We start from the raw sequence: 18,554 nt of genomic DNA, 5'->3' as shown, positions 1-18,554 counted from the left end.
TTGACACTATAAATTCTCTCGTGTGATCTGCTGCTTCAATCACCTCTGCCTTCTGTGAAGCTGACAGCAATGCAATGTTGATATTTTTCACTGATAAAATTAAGTTAATAAAAGAAAAAAAAAGCCTCATCCTGCTCAACTAACGTCTTTCCGGGTAGGCTCTTTATTAAAGTAATTAATAAATAAATAAAATGTTATCTTCCCAATGCATTTAAACATGCCATTGTGGACCCTCAAAAAGCCAGGCTTGGACCCGACTGACCTCAGTAATTTCAGGAATATTTCTAAGCTTGCATTCTTTTCAAAGACCTTAAAGAAGGTGGTGTCAGAGCAACTGTCATTAATCCTGGATCAGAGTGACATCCATGAGAAGTTTCAGTCTGGCTTCCGTAAACATCACTCGACCGTCTTACTGAAAGTGTCCAGTGACATCATGATGTCGGCTGATTCGGGTAAATACACTATTCTGGTTCTCTTGGATCTGTCCTCAGCCTTTGACACAGTTGATCACAAGAGCCAGCTGAGAAGACTGAGGGATGAAGTGGGACTGTCTGGGTCTGTGTTACAGTGGTTCTCGTCATACCTTTTTGGGCGCAGTTTTAGTGTATCTGCCAATCAAATGACGTCTGAATCAGCAGATATGTTGTGTACAGTCCCTCAAGGTACTGTTTTGGGTACATTATTAATTTTGCTGTACTTGATTCCCCTCGGTAAAATAATTCAGAGATTTCTTGATGTTTCTTACCACATTTTTGCTGATGACCTCCAGCTCTACTGCTCTTTTGATCCAACTGAGCCCCAGAGGCTGAGCAGCTTAGTCAATTGTTTGCTAGAAATCAAACAATGGTTGAGTTAAAAACACTTTGCAGCTGGATGTGGACAAAACAGTAACTCTGGTTATGCGCCTGATGATAAGATTCCAGGGTTGAGTCAGTACGTAGGTGACATAGGTCAGTCTGTCAAACTGAGCCTGAGAAACCTGGGTGTTGTATTTGACAAAAACATGTCTCAAGTTCAACACTGCAAAACATATTTCCTTCAACTGAGAAAAATCTCTAAACTTGCGAAAATGATGTCACAACACGATCTGGAGCTTACAATCAATGAGTTTGTGTCTCATCGTTTGGACATTTTTTGTTTGTTTTTTAAATTAATTTAATTTTAAGTATTTTAATACTTGTAGACTTTGTTGTCAGATGTCTTATACAGAGACACTGTGCTAGATAAACAAAGATGCACACACACATTTCTGAGGTTCTGTGAGTGAGCAGTGAGGTCAGGTTGCTAGTGTGAGGAAATATGATGCTGGAGGGTGGGGCCACTGAGTGGATCATCACTCACTCACTGATCTCACAGCGCCTGTCATGTTTCTGATATGGTCTCCTGTCTGGCTCAGGGTGGAATAGGACAGTTTTGGATCAACAAACCAAGTCAGCTGTCAGAAGAGGTATGGAAGACACTCATGGACCTCACACAGTTGTGACCAATTTATACCCAGCATGCAATGTTAGGATTGAGAACAGCAGCATGATAACGAGAGACTTGGAAACTTTTAAATGAGGTCTGGATATGAAAGCGAAAAATGTAGGCGGCGCTAACTGATCCCTGTTGCCCTAGAATATTTGCCGACTGGAAGGAATCTGAGAAATGAGAACCACCCCTGTGCCCTTTTCCACTGGTGATTCTCACAGCTGACAGTTTTTTTTCATAAAAAATATTACTGCTAAGGAGTTAATATTAGAAGAAAATGGAATTGAAGATCAGAATATGCCTTCTAATTAATTAAGGTACTCAAGGTAAGAAAGTAATTTACAGTTATTTGAGCTGAAAATGTGTCTCAGATAAGCGAAAGATAATCAGTCAATGTATGTTAAAATGTTCCTGGCATTTATGGGGGACAGAATTTACCTAAAACAAGGGAAAAATATGTTTTACTAACAGTAGGTCAATTGAAAAAATAAAAGTTTATGTAGATTTTTGCTTGGTCTTGGTTGTATGTAATTGATCAAAAGGATCATATGGAATTTTAGCTGTGCTTCAGTGGAGATCACTCTTTCATTCGTGTAATTATGGTGAGGGTTCTGTCAACGAAAGTTTCAACCTTGTTGCTATAAATATGATCAGATGTTAGCATTTTATCTTCTTCACATATGCACTTAAAAGCACCTGCTACGTACTTGTTTAGAGGGACTGAACTTTTTGCATGATAAGATTAATCCTTTTATTGTAGAGTTCAACTCTACAGAGTGTAGCCTGATTTACAGATGGTCTTAACAAACAGCAACTGCGTCTTTTAAGGACAAGTTGTCGACGATAGCCAAGACTAAAATAATAATACACACTGATATAAACAGGGTTGGTTGGCCCATATTGTATCCTCAGTGGATGCAGTGGCCTTGTTTCAACTAATTGCATTAACCTCAAGTGGATGTAACAGAAATACATGTTTTTCCTGCTTCAGTCTTTCATGAACATGTCATGATTTAATTTCATATGTTTTTGATAAATACTACTAAAACATCATAATAACTGTTTTAGTGGCTGTATTGCAAATATTATCTCCATTTTCTAAAAGCAAATAATATAAGGACCAATATTCCTTAATACATATGTCTATATTGGTCTTTTGAAAAGCAAGGCTCTCAAAAGTATCAAACATAAACTTCTTCCTTGAGTTTCAACCAATTATACCTGATCCAGGGTTATGGGTGGGTGGTGTCTTTCTGAAAAACTCAAGGACAGTTTAGAGTTACCAACTAAACCATGGTATTATTTTTATTAGTAGAGAAAAAAACAGTGCTATAGCTTAAGTAATTTGATGGAGAAAACATTTTTAACACAATTATGTATTTTTGTATCACACATATTAGTATTATCCCTACAACATGTGTACATTTGGTCATCAGCACTAATGCATGGGTGTTATTAGTTTGCATGCTCCAAACAATATAGTGGAGGCTAGTGCACTGTGTGTTCTGTAAATATTAAAGGAATATTTCTTCCCTTGGGAAACTTGAAAATCAATAAACTCTAATGCAACTGTACTTTACCATCTAATTATTAATTCAGGTGTGTGTGAAAGTCACTGACTGTCCGTGGCCATTATAATTAACAGCTATATTTAAAACTGACAGCTCTGGGCATCATTAGCCAGTCACCATGAAATGGAACAAGTTAAAACCTCCGGAGCCAGACGATCAAATGTGTTGTTGCGAGTGTGACGTCTGCCAGAGTGGATCCTGCTGCGACTTTGAAGATGTGGATGAAGCTTTTCAGAGGTATGAATGGTTTCAGACGGACTATGTTTCTGTTCCTTTTTGCTAAGCATGAATCAAACACAAGATCATGATTAGTTATTATAAATATGCTGTGTCCTCTCGTCTTCACATAGATGGCTAAAAGGCAAACCTCCAAAAAATGAAAGTCAGTCTCCTGTGCTTGGTGGGATCACTGACAATCTCGAGATCTCCATGGTTCCGGCGTTGGTGCTGCTGCCGCTGCTGCTGCCGCTGCTGCTGCGCATCGCAGCTTTACACATCCTGCTCGGCTTCACAGTACTGACCGCCCTGCCTGTCCTAGTTCTATGGTACTACTATGCCACCCACAGAAAGCGGAGACGCACCCTTTTCTTCCTGACCCTTGCCCTCTACTCTCTGGCCTACATGTACTACCTCTTCATCACAGAGATTTTACCTCGAGGAGGTGTGAGCCAGTTGCAGTTTTTCACCGTCACCAGCGGGATGTTTCTTACTATCGTCTCGCTAATAAGCACCAAAAGAGGACCCGGGTTAGTAGCAACAACCCAACAGGATGCCCCAATGAGAAGTCAACAGGATGCTAACGGTTCCACACGACAAACATCTGGCCAGGAAACAGTGAAGAACAAATGGAACAGGTGCCTCATTTGTAAAATAATACAACCCCCGAGAGCAGGACATTGTCGGACCTGTGGTACCTGCATCCAGCGTCTAGATCACCACTGTATCTGGTGCGTCGGCTTCATCTTTTATTTCTACAAACCAAATGTAGGAAATAAAAAGCCATGTTTCTTATCATTGTACACAGTCATTTGTATACATTTTATACTTAATTGTTAAATCAAATGGACCCAAAAGCAACCCATTTATAAAGAAGGTTTAATAGACTTCATAACAAGCAGAACATAAATGTTACAACCTAACCAGTAAATGTAGTAAACATAAAATAAATTTGCTAATTGCTATTTAAAATCTAAACATATTTACAGTAAGACAATTGCTCCTATAGGAGAAGTGGTCCTTGTGTTCAACAAGTGAATGGGTTAGCTTTTGCTAATACATTTAACATGATTCTAATGTTCTGCTGTGTGTGTGTTTGTCTGAGATGTTGCAGGATAAACAGTTGCGTGGGCCGAGCCAACCACCGCAGTTTTCTTTTGACACTGACGATATTTATGGTGACTTCTCTGTATGGCATCAGCCTGGTCCTCGCCAGTCTCTGTCCCAATCAAAATCAACTGTTCGCTCTGTTCTACTGCCCTGGCGTCTACTCTCAGTCTAGGTACACGACACTGAAATACTCTTAAGAATAAATGTGAATGTGATTCTATATTGACAATCCTTTAGCAATTGAACTTATTCAACGTGGCTGAAAAATTGTAACTACATATTTAATACTTTAAGCTCTCACTTGGGATCACAGTTCCACAAATAACTGGATATTTAAGTTTGCAAAATGTTTGAATAATTCAAGATACATTCAGTTAAGACTTTGGCAGATAGGTAGGGATCTCTCTTGGTGAGCTAGCATTGAAAAATGTTAAATAACAGCAATTACTTTCCTCAAAAGGGAATTAAGAAAAACAAGACGTGACTAGTTGTGTGTATTTGAAATCGGAAAAAACACGATTCTGTTTATTATTTATCTGGCTGTTTTGTCCATCTGCCTCTTCTATATTTTTGTTGCTGCTGCTCCCAAGTGGCCATAAACTAAACTCCACTAAACTTGCAAATCATTGTTGAAATTGTCATTTTGTTTTCTCTTTCAGCACGGCTCTTTGCTTCACGTGCGCCTGGTTCAGCACCATCGTGACTTGCAGTCTGCTCTACCTTCTGCTGGCTCAGGTTCTGAACATCAGCTTCAACGTCACAGAGCGGGAGGCTCAGAAGGCCCTCAGGAATAAAACGGGCCAGAGTCGATTTTTTGGACTTTTGGTTGACACGGGAGGATATTCTCATGGCTTCTTCAAAAACTGGGTTGAGTTTCTTACCATGGGAGAAGAGCCCACTTTCCATCCCACCCAAGCCGACGTTGTTTAGTTTCTGTCCATGTTTCTGGAGGAAAAATAGATTTAATATATCATTTTAGATATTGTTTTCAGATAGCAGTTCCTGTAATGAACAATACACTACATGTTACTTTCATGTTTTTTTGTATAAAATGTATTACCCTGTTTATGTCAAGTAAAAATCGTTGAACTGTGATTATGACTCCAGATGGTTATTTTTTACAGATTGCAAATAATGAATCAAATATTGATTATCAAGGAATTGGTATTTTGTTTCAGAAGCATATAGGTCCACTCAGAGATCAAACTGCTACCTCTATTAATCTAAGGAAATAAAAGTGTTTTTTAAAGCTAAAAACTTGATTCAGCTAATAGCTAAAATTAGCCTGTTAACCGCTAATTAACCTCATTAGCAGCCGTTAGCGACATAGACACCTGTGTTAACATCTATTAAAAAGGACCGGGTTAAAAAAAAAAAAATGTATTTACCAGTCTTCATTTTAACAGCCTCACATTTTGTCATCAGCATACTTGCCTTGATCTCCATTTTGGTGAGTATAAGTTATTGTAATAAAATAAAAAAAACGTTTATAAAGTTTTATTTAAATGTGCTTTTTTCATGATAGTTGGACATCCAAAACAATAAAAATATAACGTTTTAAAATGTATTTAAATAAATGTGTTAATCTTATTTAAAATGTATCTTTATTTTTAAATCACAACATTATAAATTGAAATTAGGGGCAAGCGCAAGCTTCAGTAGTTTTCTATGAAACTGCTTCTTTTGTTGATAATTTCCAGACATGTTTCTGTCATTTTGGAGGAATTTTTGCTGGTATTTTATGACACAACATTCTGGTACATGCATGATTAGAAAATAGTTGAGTGGCACAAAGTCTCAATAAATACTGGTCCCCTCAATGTTGATGCCATAAGCTTGTTCTAACTGGGAAGGTATTTTGCGTGTATCTACATGCTACGGCCTAGAGCAGTTTAATACGTTACACACTAATAGTTGATTGACAACTATTATGAGTATGAATTCTTGACTAACAGAATGTTTGGACATTTCCAAAATGTTCAATTTAACAGCTCAAGTCATCGTCCTATTGGCACTTACCATGTTGACTAATAACTTCAACTGATGCTATGAATGATGGGACAGATGGCTATTCTAATGGACATTCTGAAATTGTATGCTATATAATAATGTATCAGTTTCATTGAAGCCCTCAGAGATACTGGTTTGTGAACGCTGCAATAGATCATTATAGAAATACAATAAAAAAAGCAAGTTGAGATTGTTCTTGCTTTTTTCCATTTTCATAGTCTTCAGAACCATTTTTTTGGTAATACAAATTTTAATTTAAAAATGTGCTGCCTTACACTTCTCTAAGTGTCTCAATGCTGCCATCAATGGGAAATATACTCTGTATCACTGACGCTGTGAAGGTTGTACACAAGTTGGGGTTACTACTGTCCAACCTCTGATCACTGTACTCTCTAGAACAATTTGTGTGGGGATGGCAAACAAATTCAACCGTACGATTTGGAGGGCAATAAAATGGTATAAAGCCTCACACAGAAAACTGTTTAGTCGACCACATGACACTGCTGCTCTGTCTGGTCAGTTGATTACTCTCTTTGTTTGCCCTCTTCCATGGAATGCTCTGGATGCAAGCTGCCGCTACAGTTGCCAAGATTACTCACATGGTTTTACAAAACCACAAATAAAAACATTCTTCCAAACAAACATGCAAGTTTGGTTGTTCACAGGACTTTGACCCTTTGAAAAAAGTTCATTTTTGTGTTTTTCCGATGTTTAACATGTATAAACCCATCCCTGCTCCAGGGCGTGTGTGTGTGTGTGTGTGTGTTCGTGTGTCCATGTGTGTGTGTGCATTTGTGTGGCTGCTTTGCTATATAAAGGCATGTCTGGCTGAGTTCAGTTGGACAAGTATCTCTACTCAGCTCACTCTTGTTGGCTCTCCACCTGAACTAGAATGGCTTTACTTCTCAGTGTTCTGGCAGCTGCTCTCTGTATCCTGAAGGCTTCCTCGGAGGTCGCACCTCAGCCAAACTTTGACGCGCAACGGGTGAGACTCATTATTATTGAATCATCACACAATATTTAGTGTCATCTCCTTTTTTTGAAATGTGTTATCATTTGCATGCACTGTGGAAAAGAAGCACCTTTTTAAAAAAAAAAAAAGGATTATGGGATAATTACCGGTAATGTCAGTAAATTAAGCAATTGATGTAAGCAATTAAGTATTGATGACATAAACAGTAAAAAAAATAGATGTCCTTAGATTCATACAGGATTTCAAGTAAAGCAAATAATAGATTTAATTAATATTTTTTGATATATTATTTATTCTAGTCAGTATATTTCTTTCGGTTAATTTGATAATGTGTCTTTTATCTAAAATTTAGGTCAAATTTTGTTATTTAATTTTGTTTATTTTAGTTAGTTTCCTTTAAAATCTTTATTCATCATTATTGAATGAATGTATTTTTCCATACTTTATTTATTTTTCATTTTCTTGAATCTAGTGATTGACCCTCACAACAGCCACTTTTTCACAAGGCTCATCGGATCCCTTTGGCAAAACACCTGCAGTCCACCTTTTGTTCTGGCTCCTGTGTGGCTATGTCAGCATTTTCTCTCTCTTGATTCTTCAGATGGATGGGAAATGGTACCTGGTTGGGTTCGCCACAAATGCTGAGTGGTTCATAAACCGCAGGGGCAGCATGAAAATGGGTACGGCAATGTTTACTTCAACTGCAGACGGGGACCTGGACATGTCCTACGCCAGTCTCAGGTCAGAGAAGAAGTAAAATGTTAATAAAAACGGAAGTGAAAGCCTTTTGAAGGATTCTTTAATTGTCTTGCAGCCCTGACGGCTCATGTTGGAGACTGAAAAACTTAGCGAAGAAGACCAACGTGCTAGGAAGGTTCCAATACACAAGTGAGCGTGAGTGCATGCAAGCATGTCCCTTCATGGGGTCTGACAACACTGACACTGAGTACAATTAGCAAATTAACTTTGGTTTGGGTTCATTCTAATTATTTTTTTTTTAACCTTAACCTTATGCTATCTCAGGGTCAAGGTGACCAAAAACAAATGTGAGTGTTGGCTGAGATAACACATAGGTTTAAATATGCATGTTGCTAATTTTCATATATATATATATATTTTCAGGATAACCTAAATAATAATAATAATAATCTAAATAAAAAATTGAAATGTGTAATTGTAACTCAACCTTACTATCAAACTAGACGCTAGAAGGTACGGCAAGTTTCATAAAAGCAAGAGCAAAGTGCAAATAAAAATAACATGTGCAAAGAGATAATAAAGTGCAAATATAAAGAGCATGAACCAACATTTGCATTTACACAGATTCAATTATTTAACACTAAGATCTTAAAAAGAAAACAAAGGTTAACAAAAACTACATCATCCCTTCTCTCTGCTCCTGAGTCCCCAAGTCTTGGTGTTTCTGCTGATTGCATGTTCTCACTCTGTCATACACTTTCCTTTCCTGATATAATACCTTGATGCAGTGGTCATGTTCTTACTAACCGCACTGCTGCTACAATAGCTACTTATTCTAGTAAAAAGTGCAAGGTCACACCTAAAAAAATGATACTCATTTTCCAATCTTTGGCTTCAAAAACAGATTTTAGCAAGTTCCATCTTGGTTTCGATTTTTAGGTCCTTTCTGTCATCATCTGAAGTGCAAGTTGCCAGTGACATGTGCCAGAGTGAAGCATCCTACAGAGTTGATGGATGACAGAACTCAGACATTGCAAGACACGGGCAGTGGCGCCGCCACTTTCCCACAAACTAGGACACTGCTTAGCATTGACGTTAATCGATTGTCCTGATTGATGCGACATTTGACTTTCTTCCTCTTCCAGGCTGGGAGAATCAGAATGAAATGTGTATGGTCGACATCAAGTACGACGAGTACGCCCTGTTACACACCATCAAGACCAAGAGCGGCGAGAGTACAGTTGTTAACAAACTATATGGTACATATTTTATGTTTAATTCTTCAATTGTTTAGTGCTCCAAACAGCAAGTTGATCCAAGTTTCTAATGTAGGACGAGGAGTTGACCTCAGCCAAGAGGTGATGGAAAAGTTCAGGCTGTTCTCCTTGGAAACTGGGATCCTACCTGAAAATATTGCTTTCCTTCCCAAGAATGGTATTTTAATATTAAACATCAACTCTTAAGTTACATTTGATACTGTGAATTTAAATGATTCCTTTGTTTTCCAGGTGAATGCACAGATCCATGACCTGCCTCATACATCACTACTCATATCAAAACCCTCATAATTTTAACACAAAGAGGACAACAGATAATTCATCAATAAATAAAAGTCAAAGGAGTAAAATACTTTGTTTTTATTACAGTTTTTGTAACAAATACATTGCAGTACATCCATAACAACACAGTTGAGATTTTCTTTTTAGCAAGTGTTTACATCTACAGGCTTTTGTACAGATTTGTATACAAAACAATAATTTACGTCCCATAGAAGTCTAGTTACACGCAACTATACAACAACTTGTAATTGAAATAAATAACTTAGAAGAAAAAAAAAAACACAAATGGAAAAGTGTAAAAGCCACAGTACACTAAACAGCAGCACCGGTTTTCTGAAGTTGCATTTATGCAGATATTCTTGTATATCCGTTTCTCTACTGGCAAAGACACATTTTTGTTTTCAGGATAAGAGCAAATAAAGTGAAGGTCTTCAGTTTATACTTAGTGTAAAATCTTTTTTTTTAAACATAACATTACTATTATAACAATATTTAATCAACATGGGGGCATAAAAATAGCAATCCTTGTTTAAATAACAAGAAGCCGAAAGGTGAGAAAGATCATCGGTCAATCATTTCAATCAAATGACAGATTTGATGGAAGTAAATAAGTGGTATGTATATGAACCCCCTCTGACACCAAAATAAAAAAAACTATTCTACGGTACGTCGTTTTTTAACTCCCCCTTTCAGTCATGTTTCTATATTGGTTCGAATAAATAATGTTTCAATGTGGACACTTCAGATAAAATGTAATCTTTTTTGGAGTCATCGTCTCTCTCAGCCATCTCAATTACATTGTAATTGGCACTGCGGTCCTTCTCACCAGCTGCTTCTTGGTTCATAACTTCACAGATGCAACATACATTAATGTTTACTTTGCTGCCATTACCACAAAAACTGTTATGTGGAGAATGATTAAGGTCTGAGCATCAGGAAGAACTTTTTTTTCAGTCACTCTGCCTCTTCCTTGCTTACACACGTACACAAGACTTGAGTACAGCATTCATGATCTCTACCAACTTTGCAAGTGCTACAGAAACAGGTTGTTGATCCGTTATTTTGCGCTAAGTACATTTTAACAAAGACAAAAACATTTGTTTTGCAAAATACACTATGGTTTGGAGACCATTTGATTGCTGCCTGCAAAAATGTTAAAAGTGTATCTACAAAGACATTTGCAGTCTGTCATGCAAACTGTCACCAGTAGGGGACATGCAGTTACAGGTGCAAGTCTACAGCAAGTTCAGTCGCCACCTCGAACACAGGGCATTATATACATAAGTGTATTCCTCCGAGCCTGGACTGAGGAGCAATAAGAGCGATACAAGACAAAAACTGAGTGCAGCACAAATCTACACATGCTCGGATGTGAGAAGCACGGCGCAGTGATCGGCCTGTGACGGCGACTTAAACTGATTAGTTTTGGTGGCACAGTATCAGTCACCCATTCAAGAGTCAGTCAGTCTGGACAACGTCTTTATGGTGTCGCATGATGTGCTGGTTTTTCTCAGAGGGCCGCCTGAAGCCTTTAGAACAAATTTCGCAACGGTGCGGATAGTCTTTTGTGTGAATTGAGATCACATGGCGCTTGAAACCAGAGGCGTCCCCAGTACTGTAGTCACAGTATTGGCACTGGTAAATTCTCCTCTCTTTTTGTCCTTTGCCAATCACCACGGTGACACTGCTGGCTAAGCTGGCAGCACTGACACGAGCGGGTGTGCCAGAAGTGCTTGAACTGCTGGATGCAGACTTTTTAGATGATGCTATTGGAGTTTCTGTCCTCTTGGTCTCGATTTTTTCCGGAGACGCCTGCTGCTCCTTCGTATGAACAGACAAAATATGACGACTAAGAATGAATGGGTCCGCATTCTTGAAATTGCAGTGTCGACACTGGTGGAGTTTCTTAGAGCGGTGAGACAGTGAATGCTTCTTGAGTTCAGAGGGACGATGGAAACCTTTGCCACAAACAGCACATTTGTGTGGATAGTCTTTAGTGTGCACAGATATGATATGGCGTTTGAGATCACTAGAGTTGGAGCTTTTGTGATCACAATGGGCACAATGGTGGGTCTTATTTTCCTCGTGCGTCAGTCCGTGCTGTATCAACTCCTCCTCCTCTGCAAAGGTCTGGAAACAGCGCTCACATTTGTATGGCATCTCCTTGCTATGCTTAGTCTTGATGTGCGTTTTGAGGTTCGATGAATCAGCAGACTTGTAATCGCAGTACAGGCAGGAGTACGGCTTCTCACCAGTGTGCGTTCGCATGTGTTTCTTAAGCTCAGACGGGTGTCTGAAGCCTTTTCCACATTCCACACAAATGTGTGGGAAGCTTTTGCTGTGCACTGCTAATAAGTGCCGGTTAAGCAGTCCTTGCTCAGCTGTTTCATAGTCACAGAATTTGCATTTATGCATCTTGGTGGGAGGTGGAGGAGGGTGACTCTTCGGCTCTCTGTGATGATGCTGTAGTCTATGGGAGAACAGCGCAGACTGCTGGTGGAACTCTTTCCCGCACACTTCGCACTCAAAAGGGGCCTTGCTGCTGAGGGCATGCACCTCCATGTGGTTGTGGAGGCTGGCCTTCTTATTGGTGGTGAAGTCACAGTCCGTGCATTGGTACTTTTTCCTCGTCAGGACATCTTGGTGATGATTCTTGGTGTGACGTTTGAGGAAGCCCCGTGACTTGAACTTTTTGCCACACAGCATACAAGGATAGACCGTCAGAGGTTGACCATATGGGCCGATGATGATGGCTGGAGAGGTGAAGACAAGATGTTTACAAATATGTAGGTTTCAAAATAGATGAAATGTGCTAGAACATAAGATATGCATCACTAAATTAAAATGGGTGAACATTTAAAGTGAACCTGTGAACATTAAGATCACAGTATTAACTTGCTTATACCATGTCATATGGCTCTGAATTGATTATTTACCCGTTTGAACTTGACGTGGTTCTGATCGCCGCTTGCTCTTGCTGCGTTGTCGGGTGATCTGATCGGCCATGTCTGTCTCGTCCATGTGAAGCAGTGCGCTTGCAGCTCCGTTACGATTTTCGCAGCCTTCACCATCATCTGCACCTGTGGAAAATAAATTGTACCTTTTTATACATTTTTAATAAACATCTACATTTCTCAAGCGAAGACACCTCTAGACGTGTATAATGAACACTTCCAGTGGTGTTAAATAATAACAGGGGGGCTGACCACAAGCGGCTGCCCAGGCCACAGGCATGAAGTCCTGGCTTAGAGACACACTGTCAAACGAGCGATGGTGAGTTAGTGGCTCCTCACCTTCAACCATCAACTCCATATAAACCTCATCGGTCACCTTGGACCCACCTGTTGATGAACCCAACATGTACAAAGCCAGAAACTTAATGTTAAGTCTTGCAGTTGCAGCCGACCATCCAGAGACTCACCGTGAGACCCCCGGTTGAACTGAGAATCCCCGACAGACATGTACACCATCTTCTCACGTAGCGCTTGGCTTGTAGATTCTGTTAATGTCATGCTCTCCATGTCGCCATCACTTATGTCCACAGACTCGCCTGCAGATTCAAATATTTATCTTAATAGTGCAAAGCATGGGTTTTAACACAAGTATCATCAGATTCTTCCACTTACCCATGTCATCTTCCCCTGAATCAGCTTTGAAGATGTACACCTTTATTACCTCTTGTCCATCCTCATCCTTCTCTACCTCCTGGTCCTCCACATCTCCCTCCACTGTGACCTCTGTCCCATCCTCAGACACCATTTTCCCAGCTTCATCCACTAGGAGGAGGGATAGATATAGTTTAGCAAGACAAAGCCTTACTGCTGACCTAAAAATACATTTGGTCATGAATGAAAAAAAAAGTGTTAAAAAGACAGAAAAACAACCAGTAAAAATGCAAAAAACATTGGAAATTTAAAAGACCAGTCTATCAACAACTTCAAAAACAGCTTTTGTCCTGTAGTTTGATCTTAATTTCCATTTTTCCTCATCAATCAATTAGAGAGAGAATGAAGTCACATATAGAACTGACCCCCAGGTTTCACTATCACAATGCTTTGTTATACAGTAATTGGCATAGCTATAACAATTCTATAATTTATGTGACATTCATATTTACAATAACTATAGGGTAATGCATAATGTATTGCCTGATTCTAAAGAAAATAAACTACCAAAACAGTAAATTGGACATTTATTTTTTAGTCAATAAACTTACAAGATATCATGAGATAATCTCCACAGCCATCTCGATCTTCATCCTGCTGGGAATCCAGCGCATCTGCTGGTATGTCTCCCATGGCAACACCTTCCTCTTCGCCCTCCAAGGCCATCACGCAGGGTTCTACAGCGACATCTTCATCTTCATCGCAGTGAACATACTCAGAAACCACATCCTCAACAGCATCCTGGATGACTAGTTCGTCCGGTGTGAATCTGTGAACTGCCATTCCTTCCCCCTCGCCTTCTGACACCAACACAGTCTCTTGAAGTTCCACAACAAACTCCTGCCCGCCGGCACCACCCTCATCTGCAAGAAGCAGGATTACCTGATTAGCCAGATAGCTGTCACAGACCAGTTATATTATGTATGAATGTTATGGTAAGGTATGTGCCACAACTACTTAAATATTTCAAGTTATCTGGCTAAATAAGGAATCCTGCTTCATGAAATGCCCCAAACATTTAGCTATTTAAAAGTTGTAAAATCAAAAAAAAAAAAAAAAATCCAGCCAGGTGTGCCAATTACCCGATCCGTGCAAAATTATTTTAGGCTCCTCAGAATGTATTGAAAGCCTTGTGACATCCTCATCCATTTTCCTTGTACTGCATTTGTTGATGGAAAGCTGAAAAACAGACAAAACTTTAATCAACAAAATCCTACTGATGTGTGAAGGCAAATCATTAGGGTTTGAGAAGACAATGTGTTACATTAAAAAAATAATAATAATAATCTTGCAATAATTAATCTGAGATGGTTTTATTTGACATGCGAGTCAGAAACTCCAAGGGGAAAATGTTTAGACAAAACACATCAGTATTTGGAATTCCAAGCATGTTTCGTTGAGCTTGAAATCCCTAACCCCATTCTTACTTCACTGATATAAGACCACTTTGCAGTGACATGAGTGTAGGGCTAGGTTTCGAACTTGGTCCTTTGGAAGCACCGACCATATTGCTTTGGTAGTATCGAGTATCAAAATATGCTTCTTCTTTCAGTGCCAAGTTTTGATACCAGGAAGCAAATCACGTGATCAAGACTTGATAATGCTCCCAGTGGTCGGCTGTAATGTTCATAGAGAGGTTCACTTGCAGAGGTGAATACATCAAAGAGATGGCACCAGCGTTAGCACTGTGAATTAACAAGATGGCTATTAAATTCTTCAGTGCACCATCACTATATCATAGAACTACTAAATGTTTGTGTGTCTGGGTTATGATTCCAAACCGTCCAAAATGCCATCGTGCAATTCAAAAAAGTGAGAAAAATCTTCAACATACTTGAGTAATTTGTTGAAGCACCTGAACGTGCACGAAATCATTTTTTTTTAATTGTCCATGTTTGACTGCATGAAGAAAGGTTTGCAGTTGAATTGCCTGATATAAAGTCCCCCCACATCAGATACTGCCTGAGTACCAGCTACAGCGCCATCTCTTGGATATAAAAAGGGTTAATAGACTTCATGATAATGACACTTAATACATCCATTGCATGGGGAGTTGAATAGGAAATAATATGACAACAACATATTATTGTGAAAATCTTATTGATATACGTTTTCAGGTAGTTAAACAAAATAATCTCTACTGTTATGTTTATCTTCTCTTCACTGAAGCCTTTGACCCTGATGTGAGGGGGACACTGCAATCCAGTGGGAATCCAGTGTGATGCTATCAAACATGCTAGCTCACTCAGCTACCTTTTCTAATACTGGTTTCACAACTAGCCAGGGGAAGTCCTGTCCTTGTCCAGAGAAGTCAGGCATGTTCATTTTGCTAAAGAAACACTGCCAAGTTTAAAGCATTGAACATTAAGTTGCATGTCATTTGTTTGCATGTTTTCTGCACTAGAAACTAATTTTGTCAGCTTGTTTATTTGACACAATGGGAAAAATGCAATCAATTCACGACTAACCCATAGACAAGCATTGTTTTTAACACAAGTGCTCATCAATGTTGAAAAGTCCATACCTATTTTTTTTAAACAATCAAATACAAACTTGATAAGTATTTAACAATAACCGTAGCATTACGTGATTTTTATTGGGGTAATATTGATGTATTACCAAGGCAGCTGTAAAGGCAACTTTAAATAATAAATATAAGTTTTTCCTCCTTCAATAATCCATTACAAGGTTTTTGAAGAATCCGGATTGTTTCTGATCTGGTTCTTCTGCATTAGCATCAATTACTAATCTTTAAAGCAGTTTAAAAAAAACATACTGAAAACTATATATACAAATAATGTTTTTTTAATCTCAGCAGCTACTATGAATACAAATCAAAAGGCAGTTCTTTGCTGGTTTGGGTAATCAACGAATAACACATTTCAGTTTTTTTTAATTTCCTTATGAGATTCTACAAATAATAGTTTATTAAGATCAAGTTATCGATTAACAAGTGAGACGTTCCAAATAGAAGACCATCTCATCCACAATCATTTTTTAAGAATAGTCAGAATGTGATGGTGATCAATATTCTGTTTGCAAGATTGTATGCAAACACTCTTCTTCTTTCACATGCATGATGAAACCATCGTAATGAAAAAGAAATACCTTTGTATGGTATACGTGTCATTAAAGTTTAGTAATTGTGATTCAAGCCCGTTTTCTTCTACTTATTTAAATTGAATAGCCCTTTTTTTTTTAAAAGGGCAACTAATGTCTCATCATGACGAAGTTTTGTTTTGCAGTTATTACTTTATAAAGTTCTTCCCTGTCTGAAGTATTGGTGAACAAGAGGTTACGAGAGTGGAGCCCATTATAGCGTAATAATGGACTTCGCTCTTCCAGCTATCTGTATTTACACCCGCTTTGTTTATACAGCAAGTCCCTTGAAGGTGGAGACTTCCGGAATTGACAATGAACCTTGATGCTTGACCAATCACCGCATAGTGGTTGTGGTAAAGTGAACAAGAGTTATTCTCCAGAAAAATGTTCACATTTTCAAAGGTAAATATTTCAATTAAAATATATATTTTTTTACAAAAAGATATGAGTACAATAGAGGTCCAAGATCAATATAAAAGACACTCAAATGAACACATGAGTATCCCTTTCATAGTCATTGCCATTTACACAAGGGAACAAAAAAAACGTTTAGTAATACAGGAGATGCTTCAGCAAATATACTCATTTAAAAGTCTACAATTATTTTAAGGCAGCCATAAATAAACATGTTTAATTTTAAATGGCCGCAGGTGATTTAACAGGAGACAATTTAAGGAGCACAATGAGCGTCTGCATCACTATAGAAACGAGCCAGTACACATGCATCAGTAGACAGTGTACGCAAACACAGACCATTTCAGTCGATACCAATCGAATTTCGACAGGAGTCACCATCCCCCACGTCCAGGTGACAGATGCACACACATGTTATGTATAGAATTTAGTTCAATGTACAAAGTAGTCGAGTTTCAGAAAAAAAATGCCCTTTTTTTGTCCAATGTACAATAACAAAACAAAGCTGGTCGCCTCTCTTTGAAAAAACCCTTACACCGGCCGTCAGAAAACGTACAGATATCAATAAAACCTATATATCTGAAATGAATAACAACACAATCGCAGCGACAGCGCTCTTCGTGATGCCCTGCATATGTCACAGAGGATGGTTAATGCCTCACATATTTTCCATCAGACTAGGATCCGCCATTTTTAGCGTCACGTCTCCCGAAAGCTAAAATTTCTATTTATTAAAAACACAGCGTAAAATTACAGTTTTAAAAGAAAGGCGATTGACCATAAGACTATGTTAACTTATGTCTTGCAATGTACGTTTTTAAATTACACATTTTCATGAAAAAAGTGAAATCCACTCGCTTAATGTTAGCATGGTAGCTAACCAGCTTGAATTCGAAAACATGGCCTCTTGTCTGAGGCCCGGGCCCCGGGAAGAAAAGGCCACTTTCGGCCTCTCGTTATTTAGAAAATACTAAACCGCTAATAAAGCATGCTTTTAACTCGGACAAAAATCGCTTATAAATGCATCCGTAGCCTCGCAACAGGACCGAGCACTAGCATGAAACCCCAGCGTACCAGTCGTCCACTGCAGGGATGGCCTCCTTCCGCTCTTCGGCTCCCGCAGGCCGCCTGGTTCCCCCAGACTCGGGCAGGATTCAGTCGGGAATATAGTGGTATTTGGGCGGGCCGGAGATTCGCAGAGAAGGAGGGGTCACGGGCGGCTTCTGGAGCTCGGTCTGGAACCAGGTCCTGTCATGCTACAGCCTCTCTCGTCTCCAGCTCCGAGGCCGCCGTCAGCACTACACGTCACAGCCCAGAAGCGGCAGGAAAACGCGGAAGGGTGATGGTGGAAGTCACCGTGGCGAGGAGCACACAGGCCAAGATACAGGAACACTGCTCCTGCTCTTGGTGTCGGCTCTGTTTGGAAACCGTGTGCTTTTAAAGTCCCTTTTCTGCGAGAATGATCAAATCTTACCTTTTAAGATGACTACCAAACAATCAGTGCTGTTTATGACGTTTTTACATTATCACAAGAGTGAAGTACATTACATTAGATGGTTATAGTAATTCCCAGATGTACAAATATAGACATATATTGAACAAAGTATAAATAAAATAAAGAGATTGGTGGTAAATTGTAATAATCAAATGTTTACGTTTCAGTATTTTTATATATTTTTTTTTTATTATTTCAGATGTTTAATGACTTCATTCTTTCATGATTCGAATCATGCATATTATAGTGCATGTTTTTAATAAGTTATTT

General features: G+C 38.8%; 3 protein-coding genes across 8 annotated transcripts; 2 read left to right on the top strand and 1 right to left on the bottom strand.

The window, feature by feature from the left end:
- Positions 1-3,159: 3,159 nt before the first annotated feature.
- Positions 3,160-5,297, top strand: LOC148066833 (palmitoyltransferase ZDHHC23-A-like). Of its 2 annotated transcripts, XM_087807748.1 has the most exons (4): positions 3,160-3,278; positions 3,392-3,988; positions 4,372-4,539; positions 5,027-5,297. In XM_087807748.1, exons 1-4 carry the CDS (start codon positions 3,160-3,162, stop codon positions 5,295-5,297), a joined length of 1,155 nt encoding a protein of 384 aa, XP_087663874.1. The 2 variants fall into 2 exon arrangements, 1 of the variants encoding a protein (XP_087663874.1); XR_015713331.1 differs by lacking the exons at positions 3,160-3,278; positions 5,027-5,297 and having other exon boundaries at positions 3,879-3,988; positions 4,363-4,515.
- Positions 5,298-7,243: 1,946 nt separating this feature from the next.
- LOC148066832 (lipocalin) lies at positions 7,244-9,651 on the top strand. 2 transcript variants are annotated; one of them, XM_087807749.1, is made up of 6 exons: positions 7,244-7,362; positions 7,952-8,091; positions 8,165-8,244; positions 9,195-9,308; positions 9,382-9,483; positions 9,558-9,651. In XM_087807749.1, exons 1-6 carry the CDS (start codon positions 7,270-7,272, stop codon positions 9,575-9,577), a joined length of 549 nt encoding a protein of 182 aa, XP_087663875.1. In that variant the 5' UTR covers positions 7,244-7,269; the 3' UTR covers positions 9,578-9,651. The 2 variants fall into 2 exon arrangements, with proteins under 2 accessions (XP_087663875.1, XP_087663876.1); XM_087807750.1 differs by having other exon boundaries at positions 8,165-8,238; positions 9,558-9,645.
- A 20-nt stretch (positions 9,652-9,671) lies between these two features.
- On the bottom strand, positions 9,672-18,173 carry LOC148066831 (zinc finger X-chromosomal protein). Of its 4 annotated transcripts, none has more exons than XM_087807742.1 (8): positions 17,864-18,173; positions 14,356-14,452; positions 13,825-14,136; positions 13,235-13,384; positions 13,030-13,158; positions 12,815-12,949; positions 12,545-12,688; positions 9,672-12,361 (listed from the first exon to the last, which is right to left on the bottom strand). In XM_087807742.1, exons 2-8 carry the CDS (start codon positions 14,420-14,422, stop codon positions 11,067-11,069), a joined length of 2,232 nt encoding a protein of 743 aa, XP_087663868.1. In that variant the 5' UTR covers positions 14,423-14,452; positions 17,864-18,173; the 3' UTR covers positions 9,672-11,066. The 4 variants fall into 4 exon arrangements, with proteins under 4 accessions (XP_087663868.1, XP_087663872.1, XP_087663870.1 ...); XM_087807746.1 differs by having other exon boundaries at positions 13,825-13,950; XM_087807744.1 differs by having other exon boundaries at positions 12,902-12,949; positions 17,864-18,172.
- Positions 18,174-18,554: the final 381 nt, after the last annotated feature.

The sequence above is a fragment of the Callionymus lyra genome, chromosome 14 (genome assembly GCF_982586985.1).
Source record: "Callionymus lyra chromosome 14, fCalLyr1.hap1.1, whole genome shotgun sequence".
NCBI classification, from domain to species: Eukaryota; Metazoa; Chordata; class Actinopteri; order Syngnathiformes; family Callionymidae; genus Callionymus; species Callionymus lyra.
Note: the sequence above shows the minus strand (reverse complement) of the source record. Positions and strands in the feature narration are given on the sequence as shown.

What these genes read in the sequence shown, in the direction of transcription:
- LOC148066833 (XM_087807748.1), top strand. Translation starts at nt 3,160, where the DNA reads ATGAAATGGAACAAGTTAAAACCTCCGGAGCCAGACGATCAAATGTGT. An exon ending in GTGGATGAAGCTTTTCAGAG is followed by an intron (nt 3,279 to 3,391) that starts GTATGAATGGTT and finishes GTCTTCACATAG; the next exon opens with ATGGCTAAAAGGCAAACCTC. An exon ending in CTAGATCACCACTGTATCTG is followed by an intron (nt 3,989 to 4,371) that starts GTGCGTCGGCTT and finishes GAGATGTTGCAG; the next exon opens with GATAAACAGTTGCGTGGGCC.
- LOC148066832 (XM_087807749.1), top strand. Translation starts at nt 7,270, where the DNA reads ATGGCTTTACTTCTCAGTGTTCTGGCAGCTGCTCTCTGTATCCTGAAG. An exon ending in GTTCCAATACACAAGTGAGC is followed by an intron (nt 8,245 to 9,194) that starts GTGAGTGCATGC and finishes TTCCTCTTCCAG; the next exon opens with GCTGGGAGAATCAGAATGAA. An exon ending in TGCTTTCCTTCCCAAGAATG is followed by an intron (nt 9,484 to 9,557) that starts GTATTTTAATAT and finishes TTTGTTTTCCAG; the next exon opens with GTGAATGCACAGATCCATGA.
- LOC148066831 (XM_087807742.1), bottom strand. Translation starts at nt 14,422, where the DNA reads ATGGATGAGGATGTCACAAGGCTTTCAATACATTCTGAGGAGCCTAAA. An exon ending in TTCAGGGGAAGATGACATGG is followed by an intron (nt 13,159 to 13,234) that starts GTAAGTGGAAGA and finishes TTGAATCTGCAG; the next exon opens with GCGAGTCTGTGGACATAAGT. An exon ending in ACCACGTCAAGTTCAAACGG is followed by an intron (nt 12,362 to 12,544) that starts GTAAATAATCAA and finishes TCACCTCTCCAG; the next exon opens with CCATCATCATCGGCCCATAT.